Here is a 24639-nt window from a genome sequence, read left to right as displayed (position 1 = left end):
TATTGTGTTTAGACACGCTGATGGTCTAGGAAAACAGAAGGAACAGTGTTTCTGTCTGGAGAAAAGTTCGAGGCATGCTGCAGTGATAACCAGACAATAGAGTCTTGTTCTACCCTGTGGCTTTCTCCTTGAGCTCAGCAAACAGATGCCTTACTCACAAGAGGCTAGGGTTCTTTGGTTCAGGGTGGGTGTGCTGTGCTTTGAAAGTCCCCAACAAAACTCACACTGAAGCCAACTCCTTATGTGAGGTCTTATAGGAGGTGGGGTCTTTATGGAATGAATAGGTCATGAGAGCTTTGCTGTAAGTGAACTAATCCATTCATGTACTAAAGGATTAATTGGGCAATGGGCTATGCTTTCCCCCACCCAAATTTTCAACACAGGGGTTCTTTGTGTAACTCTGACTGTCCTATAACTCTGTAGATCAGACTAGTCTCAAATTTACAGAGATCTACCTGCCTCTGTCTCCTGAGGACTTGGATTAAAGGTGTGTGCCACCACTTCCCAGATGGCAATGAGCTATTGTAGCAAGATAAATAAAAGACCCAGAGACTGATACTGGGGTTCAAGCTTCAAGCTGAAGATCAGAGAAGCAAAGCAGCCGGCCACTAGCTCTCACTCTACCTCAGCTCAGACCAAAGGAGTGATCCTCAAACTGCTCCTGACTTCACTGCTCCTCAGACTCACTTGGACTGCTATGCTCTCCTCAACGTGGCTAGAGACTAACTCTCAGACTGAATTCCAGTTCTGAGACTGTGGTCCTGTCTTATATTACCTCCCAAAAGCTGTGATTAAAGGTGTGTGATCCCAGGTCCTGGGATCAAAGGCATGAACTCTGTTACTCTTCACTCTTGTGTACACCATGGTGGCCTTGAACTAACAGAGATCTATCTGCCTCTTAATCCCAAATCCTGGGATTAAAGGTGTGTACCACCACTACCTGATCCCTATAGCTTGAGGCAGACTTTGCTTTCTGAATCCTGAAGCAAGGTTTAACAAATCATAAATAATATATCACCACAGGCTATCTTGAACAGGGCTGTTATAAAACCTATTTATCCTTGCCTTTTGTATGCATAGCAGTCCGAGTCAGATGCCTTGCAGGTAGACTTACAGGCAGTAGTGAGTCACCAGAAGTAGACTTTGGGAACAGAACTCAGGCCTTCTGCAAGAGAAGTAAAGACTGCAAGGCATCTGACACCCTCTTCTCATCCCCACAGGCACACACATGACATGCATGCACATAATGACACACATTAAACATAAATATTTAGAAATAAATATAAAATTGTGATTTAAGCTTGTAAATCCTAGGTACTCAGTGGGTTGAGTCAGGAAGGTCACAAGATTAAGGATTACCTGGAGCACAAAGTAGGTTCAAGGCCAATCTGGGAAGCTCAGTGAGACCTAGTGTAAAAAGAAAAAAAAAAAAAGGGTGGGGATGTAGCTCAATGGCACACCAGCTTGCCTGGCTCTGCAAAGCTTTAGGTTCAATACTAAGAATGGCAAAAAGAAAAAGGAAAGAAAGCAAGGTGGGGGAGGGGTAGAGATAGAGAGAAGGAGAGCTGAGAAAGAGATGAAGGAAGGAAGGAAACAAGGAAGGAAATGAAAGGTGCTTTCAGGTTCTTGAAAGTAGCCCAGGCAGCTGTTATTATGGCCTGACCCATGCAGCGCATTGTCAGTGTTGTTCTGGGGAAGATGTGCATGTTGAGTTATTCTAGCTTTAGCACAGGACTACTTTTGCCTCAGAGCAAGGCCACTGCTGCCTCTGAACAGACAAGAAGGGGTTGCCTGACACCATTGTAGAGAATTGCACACTTGAAACAGTAGGAAGACACCCTCAGAGGTTTGGCTGCCTAATAGTCCATGCCTGCCTAGTCTGGACAGCCAGTCCCAAAAAGAGACAACCAACCCTGTAAAACGTATTCCTCAGCAAAATAATAGATGTCTGCCCAAACTGTGAGACCTGAGTTCCTCAATAGTGCCCCAGCAAGTAAAACTGAAGAATTGTCACATTGAAACACTTTTCAAGTGAAACACCTTTCATAGAAACACCTCCCCCTGTCCCCAGCCCACCAATAAAAAGATTCTGTTAGAATGCCTCTGTGTAATTTCCTCTATTGCTTCGCTCTCTAGCTGTACATCAACACATCTAATAAACTCTAATTCTGCCTTTTGTATTTGATGAATTTATTCCTAGCCCATGTATCTCTTGCTTGTTAATGTATCTCATGCTTGTTCCTGGCATGACACAGTTGTTTTATCTTCAGCAGTGTTAGATGGGCATAATTGATACATGTCTGTAACTATAGTACTTGGGTGGCTAAGACAGAAGGATTGCTATTTCAAGGCCAGTCTGAGACAGCAAGAGCCTGTCCAAGAAAAGGCAACTAGCTGGGGGTTAGGAACATAGTTAATACCATCTGTGAGACTTGGAATAATGTGATGCCTAAGCTTGCCACCATGCAGTTCTGTTAAGAACTAGTCCTCAAAAGCAAGTCCCAGGCTATCAACCCCGAAGTTCACATACAAGCCTAGCCAAGAACCAGCTAATGAACCAGCCCCATGTGAGTCCTGATAGCCCAAAGCTACCACCCAATGAAATAATATAAAAATTGGAACTTTGGGAATGATCTCTAGGCTTGCCTGGCATCTGTGCTGTTACTCATCAGCAAGAGGATTTGAGAGTGTGCATAGCTGTTGCTTCAGTGACTGATGAATTTCCAACACTGTTGCTGGGTGTTCACACAGTCCCCTTGTCAGTGGTAGCCACTGACCTACACTCTCAAGGACCTCCTGCGGCCTGCACTAATGCCATCCTCCCAGCCTGCCACAACTGAAGGACTTCACTGTGCATGTGGGTCAAGCCTGCAAGCTTCTGAAGCATCCTCACCGGAAGAGATTCCCAAGTGGAGCCCTGCAGCAGTATTTTCTGCCTGATCTACTATTGCCTGCTTGGTGAGATGTCTGTTTCACTAGCATAGTAGTATTAGGACTGTTGGTGTGAGTAAGCCAAGGATAGTTGAGAGGCCGATCTTGTGTGGCCATCCTGACTGCAGAGTGCCTTACAGTCTACAGGCTGTGCCTTTCAAAGTGGGGATGGTAGTTCACGACTGTAACCTAGCATTTGGAAGGCTGGCTGGAATATTGTTAGGAGACTGAAGACAGAGTGAGAGTGTTTAAAACTATAATAAAATCCCCAAACAAACACAAAACATGCAAAGCTAGTTGGAGACTAGTAAGAAATGTGTGGATATATGACCTCCAAATTAATGGTTTTGCTAACAATCTGAGTAAGAAAAGGCAAGAGAAGCAGTGGGACTTCTGTAGGGTTGGTGTAGAATTCTTGAACTCTTATGACCAGTGTTCTTAAAAAAAAAAAAATCTCCAGAGTAACACGATTCTCAAAATTGAAGTTTTAAATACAGACAAAAAGCTAGTGCTGGGTATGGGATACTTTTCTTGGAGTTGCTAAGTAAGTAAGGATGTCCTAGAGACCCTAATATACTACATGCTATTGCCATTGCTCCTGTTTGCCCACCAGAACTCAATGGAAAAATCCTATTGCTGAAATCACCATACAGTTTGGTCATATGGCTTGAAGAAATCAAGCTGGTACTGATCACCCATGCTGTGTGGCTTTCATAGTACCAGACGATTTTAGGCAGACTGCTAGGAGAGATTCCCCCTTGGTCTTCTCCAAACTCTCCTTTTAGCCTTCTACCTGGATTTTTTAAAATAATGCTTTGTTTTGACTAAGTTCACTGTGATGTCTCTGTCTCTCTGTGTCTCTCTTCCTATCTTTGTGTGTGTGTGTGTGTGTGTGTGTGTGTGTGCGTGCGTGCGTGCGTGCGTGCGTGCGTGCGTGTGTGTGTGTGTGTGTGTGTGTGTGTGTGTGTGTGTGCATGCATGCTGCAAATCACTGAAACTTGATCTTATGTATAGTAGACAACACTTACCACTGAGCTACATCCTCCTTCCTTGTCTTCTGTACTTCTCCATCCTTGAACAGTGGCCCTGCCCTCATTCATTCATCCATCCATCTGCCACCTACACTAATATGTAGATGCTTCCAGTACAAATGCCTGGGCACTTGCTACGGGTGGAGACTCGGGCTCTGAAAATCCCCCTGGAAACCCAGGACACTGATGAGTCATTGATACCACCTGCTCACTTTTTGTTCTTTTTCCTGCACCTTCCAGGGGCCACAGGGCTCAGACTTTCTACCAGAGATAAGCACAGTTAGTTCCTCATAAAATGAGGAAGAGAAGAGAGGAAAGAGGAGAAAGTACAGAAGACCTGTGAGTGATGGCAAACAGTAACCTTTATGTTCTCCATCAGGCTCTATTGATTGGTTTGCCAGGCTTTATAAAAAAAAAATCATTAGCACAGGGACCTGGGTGACAGAGGGAGATCAGTGTCAGAGTGTAGGCTTAGCATACAGCAGCTCTGGGTCCAAATACTGGCAGGAGGTGGGGGGGGCGGGTTCCCAGCACTTACTCACTCCTGTCCCTCAGTAATTACCTAATGAGATGGGAGAAAGGCCTTAAAGGCATCTCTAGTGGCGCCCAGTATGGGGACAGCAGACAACTGAGCCCCAGGCCTTGGTCACATTAACAGCAGCATTCCTTACTCATTGGAGTAGTTCACCATTGTGCACCTCTGTCACTTCCTATTAAAAACTGGCTCCTTTGGACTGTCACCATGTGTCTCATCACAGGCCCAGTAGAATACACACCATAAAATGGGACAGACATGCATTAAGCAGCCTCTAGTGTTGAGGAATCTTTCTGGGAGGATGCTGAGTCTCTGCATTGTTAAACCCACAGGATCTGGAAGCATTTCCTTAAGGGAATTTACTAAATCAGACCCCATCCTCCAGCCGTAGAGGAGGCATCTCTGCTGTGACGTGACCACTGGGCATGGTGAAGCAGAGTTGCTGTGGTGACCTACAGAACACCTTGGCCCACAGGCTTGACAATGAAGTAAACACAGAGAACTATGGTTATGGTACTGAGCTGGGAGGATCACCTGAGACTTCTGTTGTCTTCAGATGCATGTACTCCTGCCGCCATTACATGTAGCATATTTGAAAACCTAAAGTCATAGGAATCAATCCACATGCACACAATGGAATACTGTACTGCTGGGAAAAAGAATAAGGAAGGTCTCTGTTTCATATGGAGGGAACTCTAAAACACCCCAACACACACACACACACACACACACACACACACACACACACAGAGAGAGAGAGAGAGAGAGAGAGAGAGAGAGAGAGAGAGAGAGACTTACAGAACTGTTGATCACGTAATGTTAGTCCTTTTAAGAAAGGGAAATTACAGTTATATATAAAATTTTAATACATGCACATTCACCCTATATGCACACAGTATATTTTGTAAAGGACATGCTGGAAGGGGCTGGAGAGATGTCTCAGGGTCTAAGAGCAGGTACTGCTCTTCCAGAGGATCACAGTCCAGTTCCCAGATCACAGCTCTAATTCCAAGGAACACCACACCATTTTCTTCCCTCTGAAGGCACTGGGTTCATGTATACAAATCCATCCTCAGCCACAGCACATACAATTATCTAAAAACTTTAAAAACAAACAAGCAAAACAACAACAATGGATGTAAGATGTGATAATATGATAGCTACTCTGAGAATTCCTTTGTTTCAGTACTTCAAACATTAAAATTCACAGCTTGGGTGGCCTCCTGGTTTTCTACCAACATAAACTAGATAGATGGGCCAAGGGTGCTGGTTAACATTCTATAAATCAGGACAGCCTCCACAGGAAACAGCCAACTAAGTGTCAACATGGTCATTGTTGGGAACCCTGGATTTAGGGTAAGGGTGAAGGAGGCAGCAAAGACTCTGATGTTTTTTAGAGTTGACCTGCCCTTAAAAGTTTAAAACCTGACCAGCATTCTCCCCACCATGTCGGCTTGCTTCCTAGAAGGAATGCAAGATGGCAGACAGGGTTTTTATTCTCATTTGTATGAAATATCAGCACTTCCGAGTCTGATTTTTCCAGTACAAAGTAGTGGAGTCTTGAGACACAGGCACTGGCCACCTCTCTTTATTTTTCTATGCCAGCTGAACAGGCAATCTACCTCCAGCCCCAGAAACTAAAAGTTTTTTTTTTTCCTCCCTCACTTCTGTTCTGTCATATCCATCCACTAAATGCTGGTATACTTTTGAGCATCAAGAGAATCAGCCGCACAATCCTCGGTAGGGAGTACTGAATGGGCTAGGTTATAGTGTTTTCAGGCTCTCACCTGGCCCTGAGCTCTGCTCTTTCCTAAGGGCTGTCTGTGGCCCTGACTCCGCCCGCTTCCTCCTCCCCTAAGGTATTTGAGGCCCGGGGCGGGTGTGGCCTGCGCCTTCTCGTCTCTGCTCTGCTCGCTATCGGCCAGGAAACTTGAGAGTTCGGGGTATGCTCTACTATGGGGTAGCTGTGGCGCGGGGTCGTTGGGGACGCGGGAGGGCGTAGCGTGTGGTGTCTTGTCCTAGCTCGGGTTCCCGCAGCGGCCTTGAGGCCCGTGACGCAGCTGGGTTAGTAGCCTTGTGGTCCTGGCAGGCTGGTGACATCGCCGCCCTCCCAACTCCTCCAGCGTCCGTAGAGGAGGCGGTTGGTACAGGATGGGGCGGACGCAGAGCCGGCCCAGCTGCTGTGCCGGAGTCCTGGGCTACAGGTGACCACGTACGTCCCTCGGTCACCAGTGATTCTGGAGACCCTGGAGACACGGGCTGGTGACACACTGAGACGGGCGTTGGAATCTGGGGTGGGCTGGGGGTGGGGTGAGGATGGCGGTTCGGAGAGAGGCCAAAGGCTGGGTGCTCCCTCCCTGCTTTCCTGTCCAGTGTGCCTGAGTCTCTCGGGCGAGGCTCAGGCTGTGCTGGGAAGTTCCGACAAATCCTCAGTGTGGTGGAGGCCTTCGAACATAGATAATTATTAGAAACCATTCCAGATCTTTGAATTTTTTTTTCCATTAAACTCACGCCAGAAAAAACTGTTGCGAGATTTGATGTCTGTCGGGCTAGGAGGAAGGACATGAGCAATGTTTTGGTGGGGTTTCTGTGCCAGATGAAATTGGCATGAAAGTTAGTTTTTTCCTCCGTTCTTGTTTTGTTGATGGACCCAGCGCCTTGTTCTGCTTAGCAAGTGCTCTGCCAGCAAGCCACAGGCCTAACATTCACGTGGTATCAGGAAGCTGGATGTGAGGGAACGCTGGGTGAGGTTTGGCACTTAGTATTTTTTGGCCTACTTGGGCGGCAATTGGTTGTGTTAGGACTCATCTGGAGGCTGCCCATTTCCTTCTGCCAGCAGTTTAGGACATGGGTGTGGGGTTTTGATGTATCAAGTAACCTTGGGAAACTGTGTGATCAGGGATTAACTTTATAGTGCTGGGGCACCTGGAATGACCCCACTGTTATCAGTATATTTGGGGAGTGTCCCAGTGTTTCATGGCTGCCCTGAGTGGTATATCCTCTGTGAGTTGTATCATCACACAGAGATGGTGCATTTGGGTCACTCTTGACTCAATACACCAAGCTTATTTGGTCCCCCCATACCTTCAGGTCTCCCCCATACTGTCACCATACATGAATTTCACACGAAGTCAACATGAAATAGCAAATAGAAGTAAAAAATCTGACAGAAAGCATTGTAGGACAATGGAAATGTATTGCTGCACACCTGTATTCCCAGCACTCAGGAGGCTGAGGTAGGGGGATAAGAGTTTGAGGGCAGCCTGGGCTGTATGGACATATATAGACCTTTTTCCTTTCCTTGTTTTCTAAACAGTATACCAGTGTATGGTAACAGGGACCATTTATCTAGCATTTGCATTGTGTTGGGTATTTACTCATCTCCAGACCAAAGTACATAGGAGCATGTACATTGGTTAGGTCAAACATTAAGTTATTTTATATAAGTAAATGGAACACTTGAGGATTTTGGCATCTTCAGATACAGACTGATATCCTCCAGAGACCCAGGAATGACTGCATTTTAAATTGTTAGGCCATTTCCTTCCCAAAGCACATTTAAATTTGTTTAGTGAGTTACACCTAGCTCAGGCCAATAGCAGTAGATTGAATTAGAGTAATCAACAGCTGTGTCCCCCACCAACCCAGTATCTGGCAAGAAGAATCTGCAAGGATATGCTATAGGATCACATGGAACACCAACCCTCTGTGTCTGAGTTTACTGGACCTGGGATTCAGTCAAGTAATCAGTCTTTGCAAGCCTGTCTGCTGTGTGCTGGGCCACTGTGCTGGCAGAAGGGAACATATCTGACCCACTGGCCTCAAAGGGCTGTACAAATGCTGTTCTTTGTGTGTTCCTGGACTTGGAGAAGGTTGATGATGATTTTCTAGTTGGCAGGTTCTAGAGTCACTTAGGAGACAATACTTGGGAACACCAAAGAGTTACTGTCTTGATTAGGTCAGTGTCTTGGTCAGGCCTCTGAGGAACTAGCCTGATTATATCAACTGAGGTTCGAAGAGCTACCATAAAAGTGGGCAGCTCAATTTTCTGGGCTGCATAAACAGTAGAACGCTAGCTGAATTCACAAACATTCGTCTCTCCCCGAACTCTGGCCGTATGAGGACCTATGAGCCAAAGGAAACTCTCACTGAAGTTGCTTCTGTTGTATTTTATCACAGCAACACACATTAGGGAAGTCCTGGATGAGCTCAGTTCAAGAGTTCTAGCATCTGACAGATGGGTGATGCAGAAAGAGAGAGCACAGAGTCAGTCTATGAGAAATGAGCAGTACTTTAAAAACTGTTTCCAGACTGAAGGGGAAATTCTCTTGAATTGCTAGTTTGAAAGGGGTCCTCCAAAAGCCCAGCAAAATGCATGAGTAGAACTCAGAGAGGGACAAAAAATTGGGCATTTCTGAATAGCAGAAATAAGAATAAGTTCATAAATTTTCAGAGTTGGGGTTGGAAAGGGGGGGCAGTAGGTGGATCTGGGGTTAGTATATCATCATGCCTTCAAACAGCAAAACTGGTAGCTGGGAAAGCAGTGATGCCATAACTGAAAGAACTAGATATAAAGTCACCTGTAACCTTTTATAGATCCTGACAAACTCAGTGACATGGAAAAATAATAAATTTTCAGATGTTCAAGAAACCAGGATAGCTGTATTCATTCTTAGAAAGTAGTTAGACCATGTGCTGCATCAAAAGAAGGGACTAAATGACAAAACAAGAGTATGTTTCGGCCCAGAACAGATGATATATGCAAAGAGGTATGAGCTGTATAGTATTCCCAGCAAGGGTCTAGGAGTCCTATCACTAACATGCTCAATAAACGCCAGTTGTTATGAAGCATACATAAGATGAAAGAGAAGGGTAGCATGCTTGAGTGTGGATATCAATGCCTCTAGGTGCCAGTGGATCTCAGAAGAATCGAGTGCAGGAGAACTTGCAATGGTGATCTAAAGTATGGACCATGGGACCTTAAAAGAAGCATCTATCCTATCTTGTCAACTGGTGTACCCAACCATAGCAGCTGGATTTTCTTTGTGTGTATGTGTGTGTGCATGCACACACACTTAGGTTGTGTAGGTGTGGACACACACGTGTCTTGGCTTCATGTGGAAGTCAGAGACCAACCTCAGATAGGGGTCCATGCCTTTCACTTTGTTGAGATAGGGTCTCATAGTTTGCTACTGCATTTTCTAGGCTTCTGAACTGTGAGCTTTCAGATATTCTGCTGTTTCTACCTCTCATCTTACAGGATTGTAATTATAGGTATGTGCCACCTTGTCTGTTCTTACATAGGTGCCAAGGCTTCAAACTCAAGTCCTCACACTTGCTTGACAGGCACTCTATCCACTGAGCCTTTCCCCCAGCTTAATGGCTGTGTTTTACATCTGCACCAATTCTCAATCTGGTCTTTGAGCATTCAAAGAAAGCAGAAAAGGACCCATACTATGCCCTTGGTCTGGAAGCGTGAATTTAGCATAGTATTCTCTTGTTGCTGTAAAGCCAGGAAGTTGAGATCAACAGCTCAGGGTCAAGTAACCAATTTACAGAGATTCTCACTAGCCACATAAGGACAGTTTTGTGCACCAGGAAGACAAAAATACCAGTTAATTGGATTTTTTTTTTAAGTAAAAAGGCTTGAGACCATGAATAAATTTAAATGAGGTAAATAAGATGACTTAAAAGGAGCAAAAGAATTCAGCAGTGTTTACACTCCTTTTAGGAATGGTAAATATTAAAGTTCCCAGTCAAATGTAATCGTTCAAAAGGCCAGAAAAAATATTGGATTAGGACGAAATTACTTAGTACAAATTGAAACTCATATATAAGAAAACTCAAGTAATAATATTGCAGAGAGGTACCATGTTGTTTGGATGGTTGAAGCCCAAAGTTATTTTAGCTAGCTGAACATGCTTGGTGGCCACAACAAGAGTGAGTACCTGGTGCTAAGGCACAGTGGGATGGCACAGTGACCTTTAACAAGGCAGCCCTAGTCTTGTTTCTGCAGGGAGAGGACGCTCCCTGAAGACTAATTCAATCCCTGGACACCCCTAAAGTAAGCCTGGTCATGTCAGATTTGCACAGACACCTCTTGACCTCTGGAGGTTCTATGTGGTACCTGTGCTGTGCCTTGGATTGTTACACTGTCACAACCGGTTTGCATTCCTTTGCTATTCTCAGTTAAAATCTCTTGTCCTGATTCCCCCTCACCTGCTTCCTCCTTTCTGTTTGCATCTCAGCCACTATTGAAATAGAGAGCGTTCTTCCATAGCTTCCTGAGGGCTGTGATTACAGGTATCATGGCTAGCCACAGTCGTTTGTTCTAGAGAACCCAGTTCTCTGAATTAACTTCTTTTATAAGGCGGTATGTGATTGCATTTAGTGACCATTTGAATGATGAAATATGAAAAGTTTCTACACCCTGATAAACCCTCTACCTATGCAGCAATCCAAATCAGACCAAATCAAACTGAATTGGAAAAAGCCCACATTTAATGGATACAACGCTCCCCGGTGGACTTCCAGCCTCCCAGAGAGGAGAAGGGAAAGGGAGACCGGAAAAACCATGAGTCTGTTCTCTGGGGGACAGTTTAAATACCCCGTGGGAGTGGTCTTGAGCATCTCTGGGGTAGGGGTCATAATTTGGCGGGCTTTCTGATATGCAGCAGGGTTTGAAGGGAGAGGGGGGACGGGAGTTGGGAGGAACCTCCACCATCACATCCCAGACTCGTTGGGTGCATGGATGCCAGGGGCTGGAGCAAAGCTTCCACCTTAACATCCCAGACTCTTTGGGTATTTGGATGCTAGGCACTGGGGTGAAGCTTCCACATTAATACAAGGCTCTTCATCTCAGGATCCATAATCCTCACTGCAGAGTCTCTTAGTGAGTGAAGAAACTTTCCCAGGTTCCGGGGTTTGGGACCTGGGTGTCTTTGGGTTCTCTGTGCAGCTGACCACAGCTATAGCTGTAATGCTGAGCAATGTGTTCTGTTCTCTTCACTACAACTGGTCACCCTTCCATTCCCTGTGGCCCGTTACCTCCCCTCCCATGCTCTGAGTTCCCAGCCACTGCTCAGGGAGCTGATGGGAAGTCTTAGAACTGTTGTACTGTCTAACTGGGGGAAAGGAATTTGACAACTGTGTGTGGATGATGTCAGAGCTGACAGGCCCTGCTTCCAGCCTGCACTGCTGCAGTTGTGGACTTCCTGACTGCTGGGTCCTTACCTGCCTCTTGTCCTCTGAGCCCATTCCTTCTGGTTCCCCATGTATTGATTTCTGTACAAGAGAAAGACAAGGCACTGGCATGAGTTAGCCCCAGCAGGGCTTCACCACTGTCTGCACGTGACCTTCACTTTCCAGGCTGTGCTTTCCCCTTCGTTCACAGGGTATCACATTGTGAGTGAGAGTGAAGATGCAGCCTACACATCAGCCTGTATTTATGCAATATTGATTTTAATTCCTCTTTCAAGGCTCGCTATCATGGATCATCTTCGGGAAGCAAATGGCACCTTTGCTTTAAACCTTTTGAAAATACTGGGTGAAGACAGCTCAAAAAATGTATTTTTCTCACCCATGAGCATCTCCTCGGCCCTGGCCATGGTCTTCATGGGGGCAAAGGGCAACACTGCAAGCCAGATGATTCAGGTAACCAGCACCATTCATAACAGATGATTACCACAGATGGTCAGTTGAGCTGATCCTCCACATTTGCATCCTCAAACAAATATCCATCTTGAGGAACAACTGGGAGTGAAATGACAAAGGGTATGGTTGTAGAGTTGAGAGGAAGGATGCACTATACCTGTTAGGACCCTATCACTGACTCACTGGTGCTCACTGTGTGTGTGTGAGGGTTAGCTTGAGTAAAAACCCCAAAGCGTGGTTCCAGGGTCCCCTCTGATGCCCACTGTCTTCTCTCTGGCCTTAACGAATCTAGCTTTTCCACAGATAAGGAAGACTAGAAAAGGGTCAGCCTAGGCTGGAAGACCAGGCACATATCCATTAGGGCTCTTCTTGGACATAGTGCTTTAGCCGCAGAGGTATATGGACTGCAGAGACAGCTGTCCCAGCATAAGAGGGGGAGACTACCTTGGGCTATGACTTTGCATTCCATGTTAACTCTTGGCGGCAGCTTTCCATTTTTCTAAAATGTACTGTGTTTGTTGCTTTCTCAGCCTGCCTCCTTATTGGAGAGAGTTAGGGCCTGAAGTTTAACTTCAGCTTAAAGGGACTCTTTCTCTTTTAGTTCCAAGCTATTACAACTACTGATAGGCAGTTTACATGTTTTCTGTGGGAGTCCCTGATGTCATTTGTGTAGCTTTTTCAGAGACTTGGGAGGTCTATAGAATTGTATCTAAGGTGTTTACTGTACCTAGGTGTTCACTGTTGGGTGGGGTCTTGCTTCTCTTTCAAGCGACTTTATGTGGTGACGGTTACTGCGGGATTTCCATGTGGTCTCCTGCAGGATGGCTTGGATTTCCTTCCACTATGGTGGCTGGGGACAAGAGCACAAATGTGGCATCTGCCAGGCCTTTTAAAGCCTAGGCCTAGAACAGGGTCACTCTCCTCCATTCTGTTTGGCAGACAGTGCTGGAGCCAGTGCAGACCCCAGAGCAAGGGAGAGACAGCATGAACTAAGGTTAGAAACTGGCTGCACTTGAGTCATAGCAGATCTGATTGGTAGCCATGCTTGAAGCCAGAACATAGTTAGTGACCATGAAAAACTGGGTTTGTGAAGGGCCATTTCTGCTCAGACCGGGGCTGACAGGGTGCAGGGGAGGACCCTAGAGAGGAAATGGTCTGTACTTTCCCCTTTAATTAGGTGGCTCTTTGAGTGGCAAGGATCTATAAGATCTGGAGCATGGGTTTAGTGTTGACTCGTTTCCTCTAGCTGGGCCTGCTGAAATTATGTTGTAATCTGTTTTGATTTCAGGCACTCTCTTTGGATAAATGCAGCGGCAATGGAGGTGGAGATGTCCACCTGGGCTTCCAGTCACTTCTCTGTGAAGTGAACAAGACTGGCACACAGTACTTGCTCAGAACAGCTAATAAGCTCTTCGGGGAAAAGTCTTGTGATCTTTTAGCAGTAAGTACCATGTGGCTTGCCCACTAACGTAGTTTTGTATTGGTGTACATGCTTTGCAGCCATGTGTGTATATATTCTTTTTGTTTTGTTTTGCTTTGTTTGTTTCTCAAGACAGGGTTTCTCTGTGTAGCATCCCTGGCTGTCCTGGAACTCACTCTGTAGACCAGGCTGGGTGGGTGAAAACTCACAGAGATCCACTTGCCTCTACATTCTGAGTGCTGGGCCTAAAGGCATGCACCACCACTGCCCGGCTGTGAGTGTGTTCTTATTGTACAGAATATCTAATCAAGAGCCATCCTCTCCCTCTGCCCCTTCACAAATAAGAGCTTTTTATATAGAGTGATGTGTGTGTTCTGCACATACAGAAATTTAGTCGGTGAGAATTTTCCCTGTGTGATACCATTATGTGTATTGTTTTTTTGTTTCTTTCATTCTTTGAATCTCAGTATCGGGTGACTCTGTCTCATTATTATTATTGTTGGTGATGGTGCGAGAGATGGAACCCAGAGTCTCACACATCTAAGTCTGCAGCTCTCCCACTGACCCACAGCCCAAGCACTGTTTGGTATTATTAGCCACCATCTGATAGTACTGAGTATAGATCTATGGTGACATAGTGAACCATTTGTGTGTAGCTGGCAGTGTGGGCCATTACCAACAGTGAGTTACTGGATGTGGATTCATGCCCATGTGCATGGGTTGCTGTCAGATCCACATGTAAAAGGAAGACGAAGCCTTAAGACTGTAATAGGTATTTCTCATTGCTCTCCCAAATGGCATGAGATATTAGAAGAGTGTTCATTTCTATCCCTGTCAGGGGCTTGCACAATCATAGTCTTTTAAATTTTGATCTTGAGATTGGAAACTTCTTTTTTTTTTTTTGAGCATGTTCAAGTTGAACATCCCTAAATCCAAAAACAAAAATCTGAAACCTGAAAACTCCTGAATGGAATTTGGGTTCTATTTCTAGCACCCACTTGACAGCTCACCACCATCTGTAACTACAGTTCTGAGGAATCTGAAGCCCTTCTCTGGCCTTTGCGAACACAGGCACACATGCTACACTGATATACATGTAGGCATAAAACTCATTTACATAAAAATATATAATAATTTAAATAATAAAATAATCTATCCAGATCTAACGGTGACCCTCTGAGGTGTAGCCATTGCTATCTTCTCATTTACAGTGGTTGAGGTGTAAAGAGACGAGCTCTGCTAAGGCCACTCAGCTGGTGGTCAGACTGTGGTGTTGAAACTGTTTCCCTCAGGGACTGGAGAGATTGATCGTTCACTTGGTAAATGGAATGCCTGGTATGAAAGCATGAAGACCCAAGTATTACTGTTAGCGTGGTAGAAGGTCCAGCCTGTGCAGTGCAGAGGTGTCACAGCTCTTGTGGGGTCACCCCTCACGCTGTCCATGTACTGGTCTATCAGAGTGACAGCTGTGTAATACTGCACAGAGGGTCTTCCCAGTTACCTCCTTGAGTCTCAGCTATACGGAGGTAGCTATTCATCATGCTTCTTAGTGGTACTCAGACCAACCACCATCTTATCTCATTAATAAACTAAGGTTAAAGAAAGCTGGAAACGGGAAGGCTAGATTTTACACTCTTTCCATATATTTGTCTGCAAATCATGTCTGTACACCATTAAATTTTGATTTTCTGTTTTTGTGCATCAAGAAAGGAGGCTGTTGGTGTTAATCACATTCGAGGCTGCATAATCACATTGCTCTGTCTCAGTCTTTTAAAGATTCCTGCCGCAAGTTCTACGAAGCAGAGTTGGAGCAGCTGGACTTCCAGGGTGATACAGAGCAGTCCCGACAGCACATCAACACCTGGGTCGCCAAGAAGACAGAAGGTGAAGGCGGCATCCTTCTGTTTTGTTTGTTTACAGAGATGGAATTTGAACCCAGGGCCCTGAGCATGCTGAGCAGGACGCTGCCCCCCCCCCACCAGCTACACTCCAGTCCCTTTTAAGCAGTTAGCCTATTTTTTTTAAGATGGTGTATTTTTTTATTTGTTTGTTTTTTGTGTGTTTGTGTACATCTGTGCATACCTACAGCCAGGACAGCTCATAGGAGTTGGCTTTTTCTTTGTACCACTAGGTCCTAGGGACTCTACTCAGTTCTTCAGGTTTGTTAGCAAGCACCTTTTTCGGCCAGGCCATCTATCTCTTTCTAGCTTTATTTATTTATTTATCTATCTATCTATCTATCTATCTATCTATCTATCTATCTATCTATCTATTTATTTATTCATTTATTTGAGATAGGGTCTCACTGTGTAACCTTGGCTGCCCTGAAACTCACTATATAGACCAAGCTGGCCTCAAACTCAGAAATCTACCTGCCTCTGCCTCTTAAGTGCTAGGATTAAAGGCATCCATCACTATGCCTGGCTTTGTAGTCTATTATTAATAATCGTATTGTTAATGCCTTCCTAAGAGCTTCAAATGTAAACAATAATGACCTTTGGTCTTTAAATAAGGACTAATTTTGACATGCCTTGGCATTGAAACCAAGGACATTTGTATACTAGGCAAAATACTCTAACATTGATCTGCGTCTTTAGCCCTAAATCAGAAGCCAGAACTCGTTTTGTGTTTTCTTTTTCATTCAAAACAAGGTTTCTCCATGTATCCCTGGCTTCCTGAAACTCACTCTGTAGACCAGGCTGGCTTGGAACTCAGGGATCCTCCTGTCTCTGACTCCAGAGTGCTGCCATTAAAGTGTTGCAACACTATGCCCAACCCCTAAGTCAGAGTTCTTAAACTGTCCATCACAACTCCTTTTTGCCTGAGAAGATTTTATGTGACCCTATGCAGTGTATAAAGCAGGTATACATTTAGAAAATAAATCTACAGAAATATGTTTTAAAACAGATTGTTGATATAGGTATAATTTTGTCATAATTAAAGATGGAGTCAAAATTGCATACCAATGAGGTAGAATAATAATAGGTAATAAATTAAAACTTATTAAAAAACTTTATAGGTATGAGCATATGCCTACCTACATTTATGTGCACCCTGTGCTTGCAGGTGCTTGCAGAGGCCAGAGACTGCCAGATCCTCTGGAACTGGAGTTATAGGCAATTGTGAACCACCTGATGTGGGCACTGTATGAAATTTTAACCATTTTAGTCATCTCTTCATCTCCCCAAAGATGTAACAATTTGACACTTACATAACTGAGAATGACAGTATGAAAATAGTGAGAGCATTTTTCATAATGAAGCCATTCTGTCTCTATAAGAGCAGGAAACTTTGTGTGTAGACCACAAATGCCACATTTCTAACTTGATTTTGAATATGAGCTGAGATGTTTCATGCAGTATTTGTTGGCATTGAACTTTATAGAATAGCACAACGGTACGCACAGGACAAAGTGCTTGTGTATGTTCAGGACCAAGGCCACTGTGAAGTGGTGTGAAGCATGATGGGAGATACTGCCATAAGCACCTTGGACTTATCATGCATTTGAGTTTTGATGAAGTTTTGGCTACTGCATGTTTAGAAAGATGTTGTAACTATTGGCAGTTTTCCCACTAGCCCCACAGTCAGGCAGTAAAATCATAAACTGTAGCTTAGGAGGCTTTTGCTCTAAATAAATGCAAATTTACAAAGCTGTCTCTAAAATATTGTCAGTGTCTGACACATTGCCTAGCTTTTTCCTGTTGCTTTTTATTTTTTAAAGACAGTGCTCACTATGTAACCCTAGTTGACTTGTATCCTATTATATAGACTGGGTTGTCTTCAAATTCAACCTGGCAGTGGTGGGATTAAATGTTGGTCACTATATCTGGCTTTTCCCAGCTTTCAACAGCGTGTCTGTGATATCTCCCAACATTTGATACACCTACTTGAAAACCAACCAATCTGCTATCTCTCCCATCCTTGGTGCCTCCCTCCTACTGTTCCTCCCTCTGTCTCATTTTTTCCCCAAAGGTTTTTACAAAGAATACAGAATGCTTTCATTCTAGGTCTGCAACTCTTTCCTCTCTGGGGGTGATGCTCCCATTCTGTAGTTCTCTAGCATGGTTGCAGGTGCTGGGCCGAACCCCCACCTACCTGTGGTTGTTAGATTGCTTTATATGTAGAAGGTCCATTTTAAAACTGCTATTCTACTTTCAGTTTATTTATAAGCTCATAAATAAATATGCATGTTGGCAAGTTTCCGTATAATTTTCAGTGTGCATTCTCTAACGTTCAGGTCAAGGTAAATATATCTCTGTTACTTCAAATACTTTTAAAATTTGAATTCGTGGCTAGTCTATTTTAAAACAGCCTAAAGTTGCTTTCTTAAAGTTGTAGGCACCAATTGTCTCTTTCCAGCTCAAGTGTTACTTTTAAATTCCAACTGCATGTTTAGCATCAACTTATGTGTTTATTTGAATGATGAGGTTTTTCTTACTAGAACCTTTTGGGCTTATTTTTCTTCTCTTGAAAACTTTAAAGAGTTTGGCTGTGGTGCTGAAGAGATCACTTAGCAGTTAAGAACACAAGCTGGTTTTCCAAAAGAGCTGAATTGGTTCCCAGCATCCCTAACAACTTCCTATATTTCAGTTCCAGGGGATCTAACACTTTGGGCCTCTGTGGACATCAGCACACATGTGGACACACACACACACACACACACACACACACACACACACACACACACACACACCATTAATTAAAAATAAATCTTAGAAAACACAAATGTGTCTTTTTGTTGATGTCAGGGTTGTTAGGGTTGTTGTTGCTTTAAGGACAATGTCCTTCTATTTTGAGAGAAAGTGAAATCTTTTATCCATGATCCTGACCAGAGCAGGATGTGATGCCATTTGCCTATCAGCCCTTTGCATGTATCAGCCAACTCTGTTAGCTGATAGGGTCTTGTCTTTGTTATTGTTCTATTGCTGTGAAAAGACACCACAACCAAGGCAATTCTTATAAAAGAAAGCATCAAACTGGGGACTTGCTTATAGTTTTAGAAGGGTTAGTACATGATCATGACAGGAAACAGATGGGCAAGGTGTTGGAGCAGTAGCTGAGAGTTTTACATCTTGATACACAGGCTGTGGGCAGAAAGAGAGACTGGGCCCACTGTGAACTTTTGAAATCTCAAAGACCATCCCCAACAACACACCCCCTCCAACAAGGCCATACCTACTAATCCTTTCCAAACAGTTCCATTAACTGGAAACCAAGCATTCTAATAGATGAACCTATGGAAGCCATTCTCAGCCACCCACCATGTCTTTTAATTCCTTTTTTTTTTTTAAAAAAAAATTTATTCTTTCAGATAAAATAAAAGAGTTGCTGTCTCAAGGTTCGGTGAATTCAGACACTCTTCTAGTCCTCGTGAATGCTATCTACTTCAAAGGGAACTGGAAGGAACAGTTTAACAAGGAGGACACCCGGGAGATGTATTTCAAAGTCAACAAGGTAAACACAGTGCAGTAACAGAGGTGACTCCTGGGCAAGGTCCACTGTTCACATTGGCTTCAGAAACACAAGGAGGCTGCTTCATGTAGCCCACGCCTCTCGTGCCTCTGGTCGGCTCATCAGCCAGGACTCCCTCTCTCAGCTTTGAGGCCTTTCTCTTCCCCTTTGCTTTTGAATGTTGCCAATGGTGGTTACAGTCTATGTGGTTTCAGGGCTGGCCCTGCTTCTGTCACTGGTCATGGTGTCACTGGCAGCTGTTGAGGCCAAACCTGAAGGCAGAGCTCTGCAGTGTACTTTGAACAGTCTGTCATGTAACTTTGGAGATAAGGAAGTCTAAACTCCAGATGTGGTGTGTGAGGCTCTTGTGGCCCTGGAGGCAGCCATTCTTCGTGATTCCCTTCAGTGGTGCACATTCCTTTCTTTTCAGTGTGTCTTCCTAGAAGTCTGTGTCTTTCCGTTCCTTCAGGAGGACCACAACTCCTGCTGGTAGCCACAAAAGAATACAGTGGGAAAATAACCTATCTCACCCTACTGGAAAAGCAGCAGAGGGCACACAGCTGTCTAATGAGTGCTGGCTTATGGTCGGTGCTCTGTAAACACTGAAGCAGTGTGTGAAATTCAGTCTTGGTTTGATGGGAGAAGCTCAGAATTTTGCTTATAGGCAAGCACACAAAGGGTGTGTATATGGGATAGACTCCACATTCAACCTCTTCCTGGTTGGAGCATGTTATTTGTTGGTGGCCCAGTGTTTTTTTTGTTTTTTGTTTTTTGTTTTTTGTTTTTTGTTTTTGGTAATCATATCTAGTTTCTCTCTCTTTCCCTTCATCCCTCTCTCCCTCCCCCCTCTCCCCATCTCTCTCTTTCTCTCCTTCTTCCTCCCTCCATATATTCCTAGTCTGACAAAACAAATTACATCACAATCTGGATCATTAACCAGATCTTAGATCTACCAGGCAAACTTGAATTTGAACCTCAGGTTTCTTAGGAAATGCATTTTATTTCAAGATTTATTCTTAAATAAATATTCTTAAATAAACTGTTCTTTTATTTCCTAATTAAAGTATTTCTGTCTTTGAAATCAGTTGTTGACAAGAGGTATGTTAGGACTCCCTTCACCTGGAAGCAACAGAAACCCTAGATGACTACAGTTGAACTCATACAAGTCCATCACCCACTAGGAGGGTAGGAGATGGGAGGGTAGGAGCCTGAGGCTTCCTGCCGGGGTGATGCTCTTGGGACTGACTCTCCTTTCCTGGTCTACCACCTTTAGCATGGAGCCTTTTTTCTCATGCTCATACCAGGGCTTTTACCCTGACTCAGCAGTCCACACAGAAAGACGTAAGGCTGCGAGCAACCTCCTTCTGAAACCTTTCCCATTCGCTATATAAGTGAAACTACTTATTGTGGCTCCTGCTAAGTGCGGACCTAGAGACATTGTCTTTCTTCCTTGTCTCTGCAGTGTTAGAGGGTTAAGACAGACCAGTTTGTGGCTCCATCAGATGTTGACTGTAATCCATATATGTTGTCATACCTCCAAAGGTACAAGACTTTCTGTAGGGATAGATTTGTATTTAAATTATGAGCAGTATTCCTGCTCACTAGTTTGCCATTAATATCATCTTCAAATGTTACTTAAGAGCATACTGTGCACTAGGCATTAACTGGTTGAGTGTGTCTGTCCTCGTGAAGCTTTGTTTTCCTGGAGGAGAGAAATTTGAAATGTGCATAGGTAAGAACACAGTGGTTGGTGGGAGGGCTCTGGAGACATCCATTGGAGGTGGCAGGGTGCTGTACTTGGGTGTGGTTGCAGAGGAGGACTACTGAGGAAACCTTCACTGGGAAGATGGTATGTGAGCAGACACTAGGTCATAAGAGGAATGTTCCCGGTCTGAGGACCAGTTGGTTGGGCAGAAAGGACTTAATTTAGCTAAGCACAACACTATGACTATAGTGGACCAAAGAAGAGAGAGATGGGAGTAGGACAGGAAGCAGGGCAGGGTGTTTTAACGACTTTAACTTTTGCTCCTGTTAGAGTGGAACCACACATAAAAGTAGATGTACAGCCACAGTAGTGTGGTCTGACTTCCCTGTGCTGGGACCTATGGCACCCTGCTGAGATCAGTAACTGTATCTCTGGGCTGTGGTGATTGCAGTGGAGATTTAAAAATAAAGTCAGATTTAGATTATATTTCAAAGGGCAGACAATACAGTTTAGTCATGAGTCAAACGCAGGATATGAAAGAGTGACATGAGTCAAGGGCACAAATTGAGTTTGGCAACTGGAAGGAAGACATCACTGTCAACCAGGACAACTAAGAGTTGTAGGTAGAGTAGCTGCTGTACAACGGAATATCAGGGGTCAAATAGAAAATACATAACTTCGGAATTCAGGGAGAAGTTAAAACTAGAACAGTGAATTTGGGAATTAAGTTCAAAGTCATGAGAACAAATGAGACCCCCAATAGAACAGAATTATAGGCCCAGGACATCCCAGGTGTTTGGCGATTGGGTCAGTCAGCTTTCTGTGGAGATAGCCAATTTAATAAGAGAAAGGGTTTATTTGACCCAGTGTTAGAGGTTTAAGTCTGTGATGAGATGAACCCATTGTCTTGGGGCCTGTTTTGAGGGTACTGGAATGGAATACTAGGAGCAGGTATCAGAGTGAAATGCTTTACTTCAAGGCCAGGAAATGAAAACAGGGAAAAAGTCCAGGGTCCCACAATCCTTTTCAAGGGCCCATCCCAATGACATAAACACCTCTCTCTAGCCCCCACCTCTTAGAATTCTACTTCTATGGCAGGCATGGTGGCACACACCTTTAAGCACAACACTTGGGAGACAGAAGCAGGTAACTCTCTGTGAGTTCAATCCCAGCCTGGTCTGAATGCCAAGTCTTAGGCCAACTAGAGCTATATAGCAAGACTCTGTCTCAAACAAACAAGGTTCTACCTCATTCCAATCTAGCACACCTGAGGAACAAACCTTGAAAAAGGGGCCTTTGGGAGCATGTAAGGTCTAAACAAGTGTTTGAGAGGCTGATGAAGTGTTATAGAAGTCAATTTGAGAAAATGCTTCTAAGGCTGGAGAGCTGGCTCAGCAATTAGAAAAACACATTCTTGAAGAGGACAAGAGTTCGAATCCAGCTCCTACCAGTGTTTCATAACCATCCATAATTCTAGTTCAGGGGGATTTGACACACTCTTCTGAAATATGCAGGCACCAAATACACACAATCATGTGGTATACATAGATACATTCAGGTCAAGCACTCATACATATACAATATAATCAAAAAGCAAGTATTCCTAGTTGCAGTGACAGGCTTCCTTGATTGGATCTGCCCAATGTGTCACTTGTGTCTCCTTTTAACAATATTTATCCATCCTTCACAGGACGAGGAGAAACCCGTGCAAATGATGTTTAAGAAGTCTACCTTTAAAATGACCTATATTGGAGAGATATTCACCAAGATTCTGTTGCTTCCCTATGTCGGCAATGAGCTGAACATGATCATCATGCTTCCAGATGAGCACATTGACTTGAGAACGGTAAGGATCATGAGACCTTCATGGAGCTGTGAGAGAGAAATTGAGTGGCATTTGAGTTTCTGCAGGGGCAGCCTTCCTAGACTCCCATGATCTGTTTTTATCTTCCATTCATTTGTGAGGCTGGGGTGGAACCCAGACCCCAGAGCATGCTTGTCAAATGCTCATCACTGAGCTGCACCCTAGCCCCTCCCAGCTGCCATATTTCCCTTCAGTCACACTTCCCCCAGTAGCTAGAGCCTCATCATCATCTCAAGCTGTCATCTGTGTGACAACATTGTTATAAAGTCTTCAACTCTCTTCTAGGTGGAAAAGGAAATAACTTATGAGAAATTCATGGAGTGGACAAGGCTGGACAAGATGGACGAAGAAAAGGTGGAGGTTTTCCTCCCACGGTTTAAACTGGAGGAGAATTATGACATGAAGGATGTCCTATGCAAGCTGGGCATGACTGATGCCTTTGAGGACAGGGCAGACTTTTCTGGAATGTCTTCCAAGAAAGGCCTGTTTCTGTCCAAGGTTGTGCACAAGTCCTTCGTGGAGGTCAACGAGGAGGGCACAGAGGCTGCAGCTGCCACGGCTGCCATTATCATGATGAGGTGTGCGATGTCCGTCCCCCGCTTCTGTGCCGATCACCCCTTCCTCTTCTTCATTCAGCATGTTAAGACCAATGGGATTCTGTTCTGTGGCCGGTTCTCCTCTCCCTGAGGAAAGGGTGTTCTGTGGGTCTTTTACCCAGTCTCCATGGTTTGCCTGTGACCCAAGTGACCTTATCCCTAAGTGCAATGACAATTTTGAAATAAAGTGCTTTCTAGCATCCCACCTTCAGAATTGAATGTTTGTCTGTCTCCAAGGAGGGCTTTTTCTATGATCTGAAGTTACATTTCTGGGGGTTTGTGGTGTTGCTGGTTACAGAGCTCATCCTTGCTGGAGGACCCTGTGGCTGCAACACAGGCAACCATGTGTCCCCTGTGGCACGAGAAGAGAAGCAGTCCTTCTGTCTCCTCTCTTGGAAGCATTGGGATCTTATAAACACCAGGTGACTCTCTAATTAGTGACAAGTATTACAACTAGAAAGGTGACAGGTTTCTGCAGCTGTGCTTGTCGCTTTCTGGAAATACAATAGAAGCATTCAGCAGGAAGGAAACAGATTGAAGGGGGCATGGTCCATGTGAAAGACTCATGTTGGGATTCTAGGGGATGGACTTTCCACGACCTGTGTGCAGTTTCACAGCAGCCAGGATCTCTTCTGATTTCACTGATTCTGCTCACATACTGCCAAGCTGCAGTGACAAAGTGGGTAACATTAGGAGATGTGGACTATAGGAGTTGATGTGAGGAAAGGGAGGTGAAAGCTTGCTGCTTTTGATGCTCACCCTTTGTCGGTGTCCTATTGCTATAGCACAAATATCTGAGACTGGAAAAGCTGAGCGCAATGGTACAGGCTTGTAATTCCAGCACATGGGAGATATCAGTGGAAGGATCGGGTATTAAAGCCATCTGGGGTTTACTGGAGTTTAATGACACAAACTAAATGAACCTAGTGGACAGCTACAGAACCTTCCATCCAAAAACTAAAGAATACATATTTCTCAGCAGCCCATGGAATGTTCTCTACAATCTATTACATGTTAGGACATAAAGCAAGCCTCAACAAACTTAGAATAATTGAAATAGTATCTTCCAGTCTACCTGAACACAGTGGAATAAAGCTAACTACCACTAGAAACTACAGAAAATACACAAACTCATAGAGACTAAACAACACATTACTGAATTGGTAATTGGGTCAAGGAAGAAATCTGTAAAGAAATTTATAATTCCTAGAATTGAATGAAAATGAAAACACAGCCTACCCAAATCTATGGGACCCAAGACAGTCTTAAGAGGAAAAAGTTCATTATAACACTAAGTATCTATGTCAGAAAATTGGGAAATGTCAAATTAATAACTTATGAAGTACCTGATGTCCCTGGAAAAACATGAACAAACAGCATCTCAAACAGCATGGGAAGAGATAATCAAATTTGGGGCTAAAATCAATGAAACAAACAAACAAAAACAAAAAAA

General features: G+C 44.2%; 1 protein-coding gene across 2 annotated transcripts; it reads left to right on the top strand.

The window, feature by feature from the left end:
• The first annotated feature begins 6312 nt into the window (after positions 1–6312).
• On the top strand, positions 6313–23391 carry LOC100760352 (serpin B6). Of its 2 annotated transcripts, none has more exons than XM_027409275.2 (7): positions 6313–6440; positions 11976–12150; positions 13439–13591; positions 15337–15454; positions 18882–19024; positions 22417–22572; positions 22876–23391. In XM_027409275.2, the coding sequence occupies exons 2-7, from the start codon at positions 11986–11988 to the stop codon at positions 23275–23277; spliced, it is 1137 nt and encodes a 378-aa protein (XP_027265076.1). In that variant the 5' UTR covers positions 6313–6440; positions 11976–11985; the 3' UTR covers positions 23278–23391. The 2 variants fall into 2 exon arrangements, with proteins under 2 accessions (XP_027265076.1, XP_027265075.1); XM_027409274.2 differs by lacking the exon at positions 6313–6440 and adding an exon at positions 6634–6701.
• Positions 23392–24639: the final 1248 nt, after the last annotated feature.

The sequence above is a fragment of the Cricetulus griseus genome, chromosome 3 (genome assembly GCF_003668045.3).
Source record: "Cricetulus griseus strain 17A/GY chromosome 3, alternate assembly CriGri-PICRH-1.0, whole genome shotgun sequence".
Lineage (NCBI taxonomy): Eukaryota > Metazoa > Chordata > Mammalia > Rodentia > Cricetidae > Cricetulus > Cricetulus griseus.
This window is presented reverse-complemented; position numbering and strand designations above follow the sequence as displayed.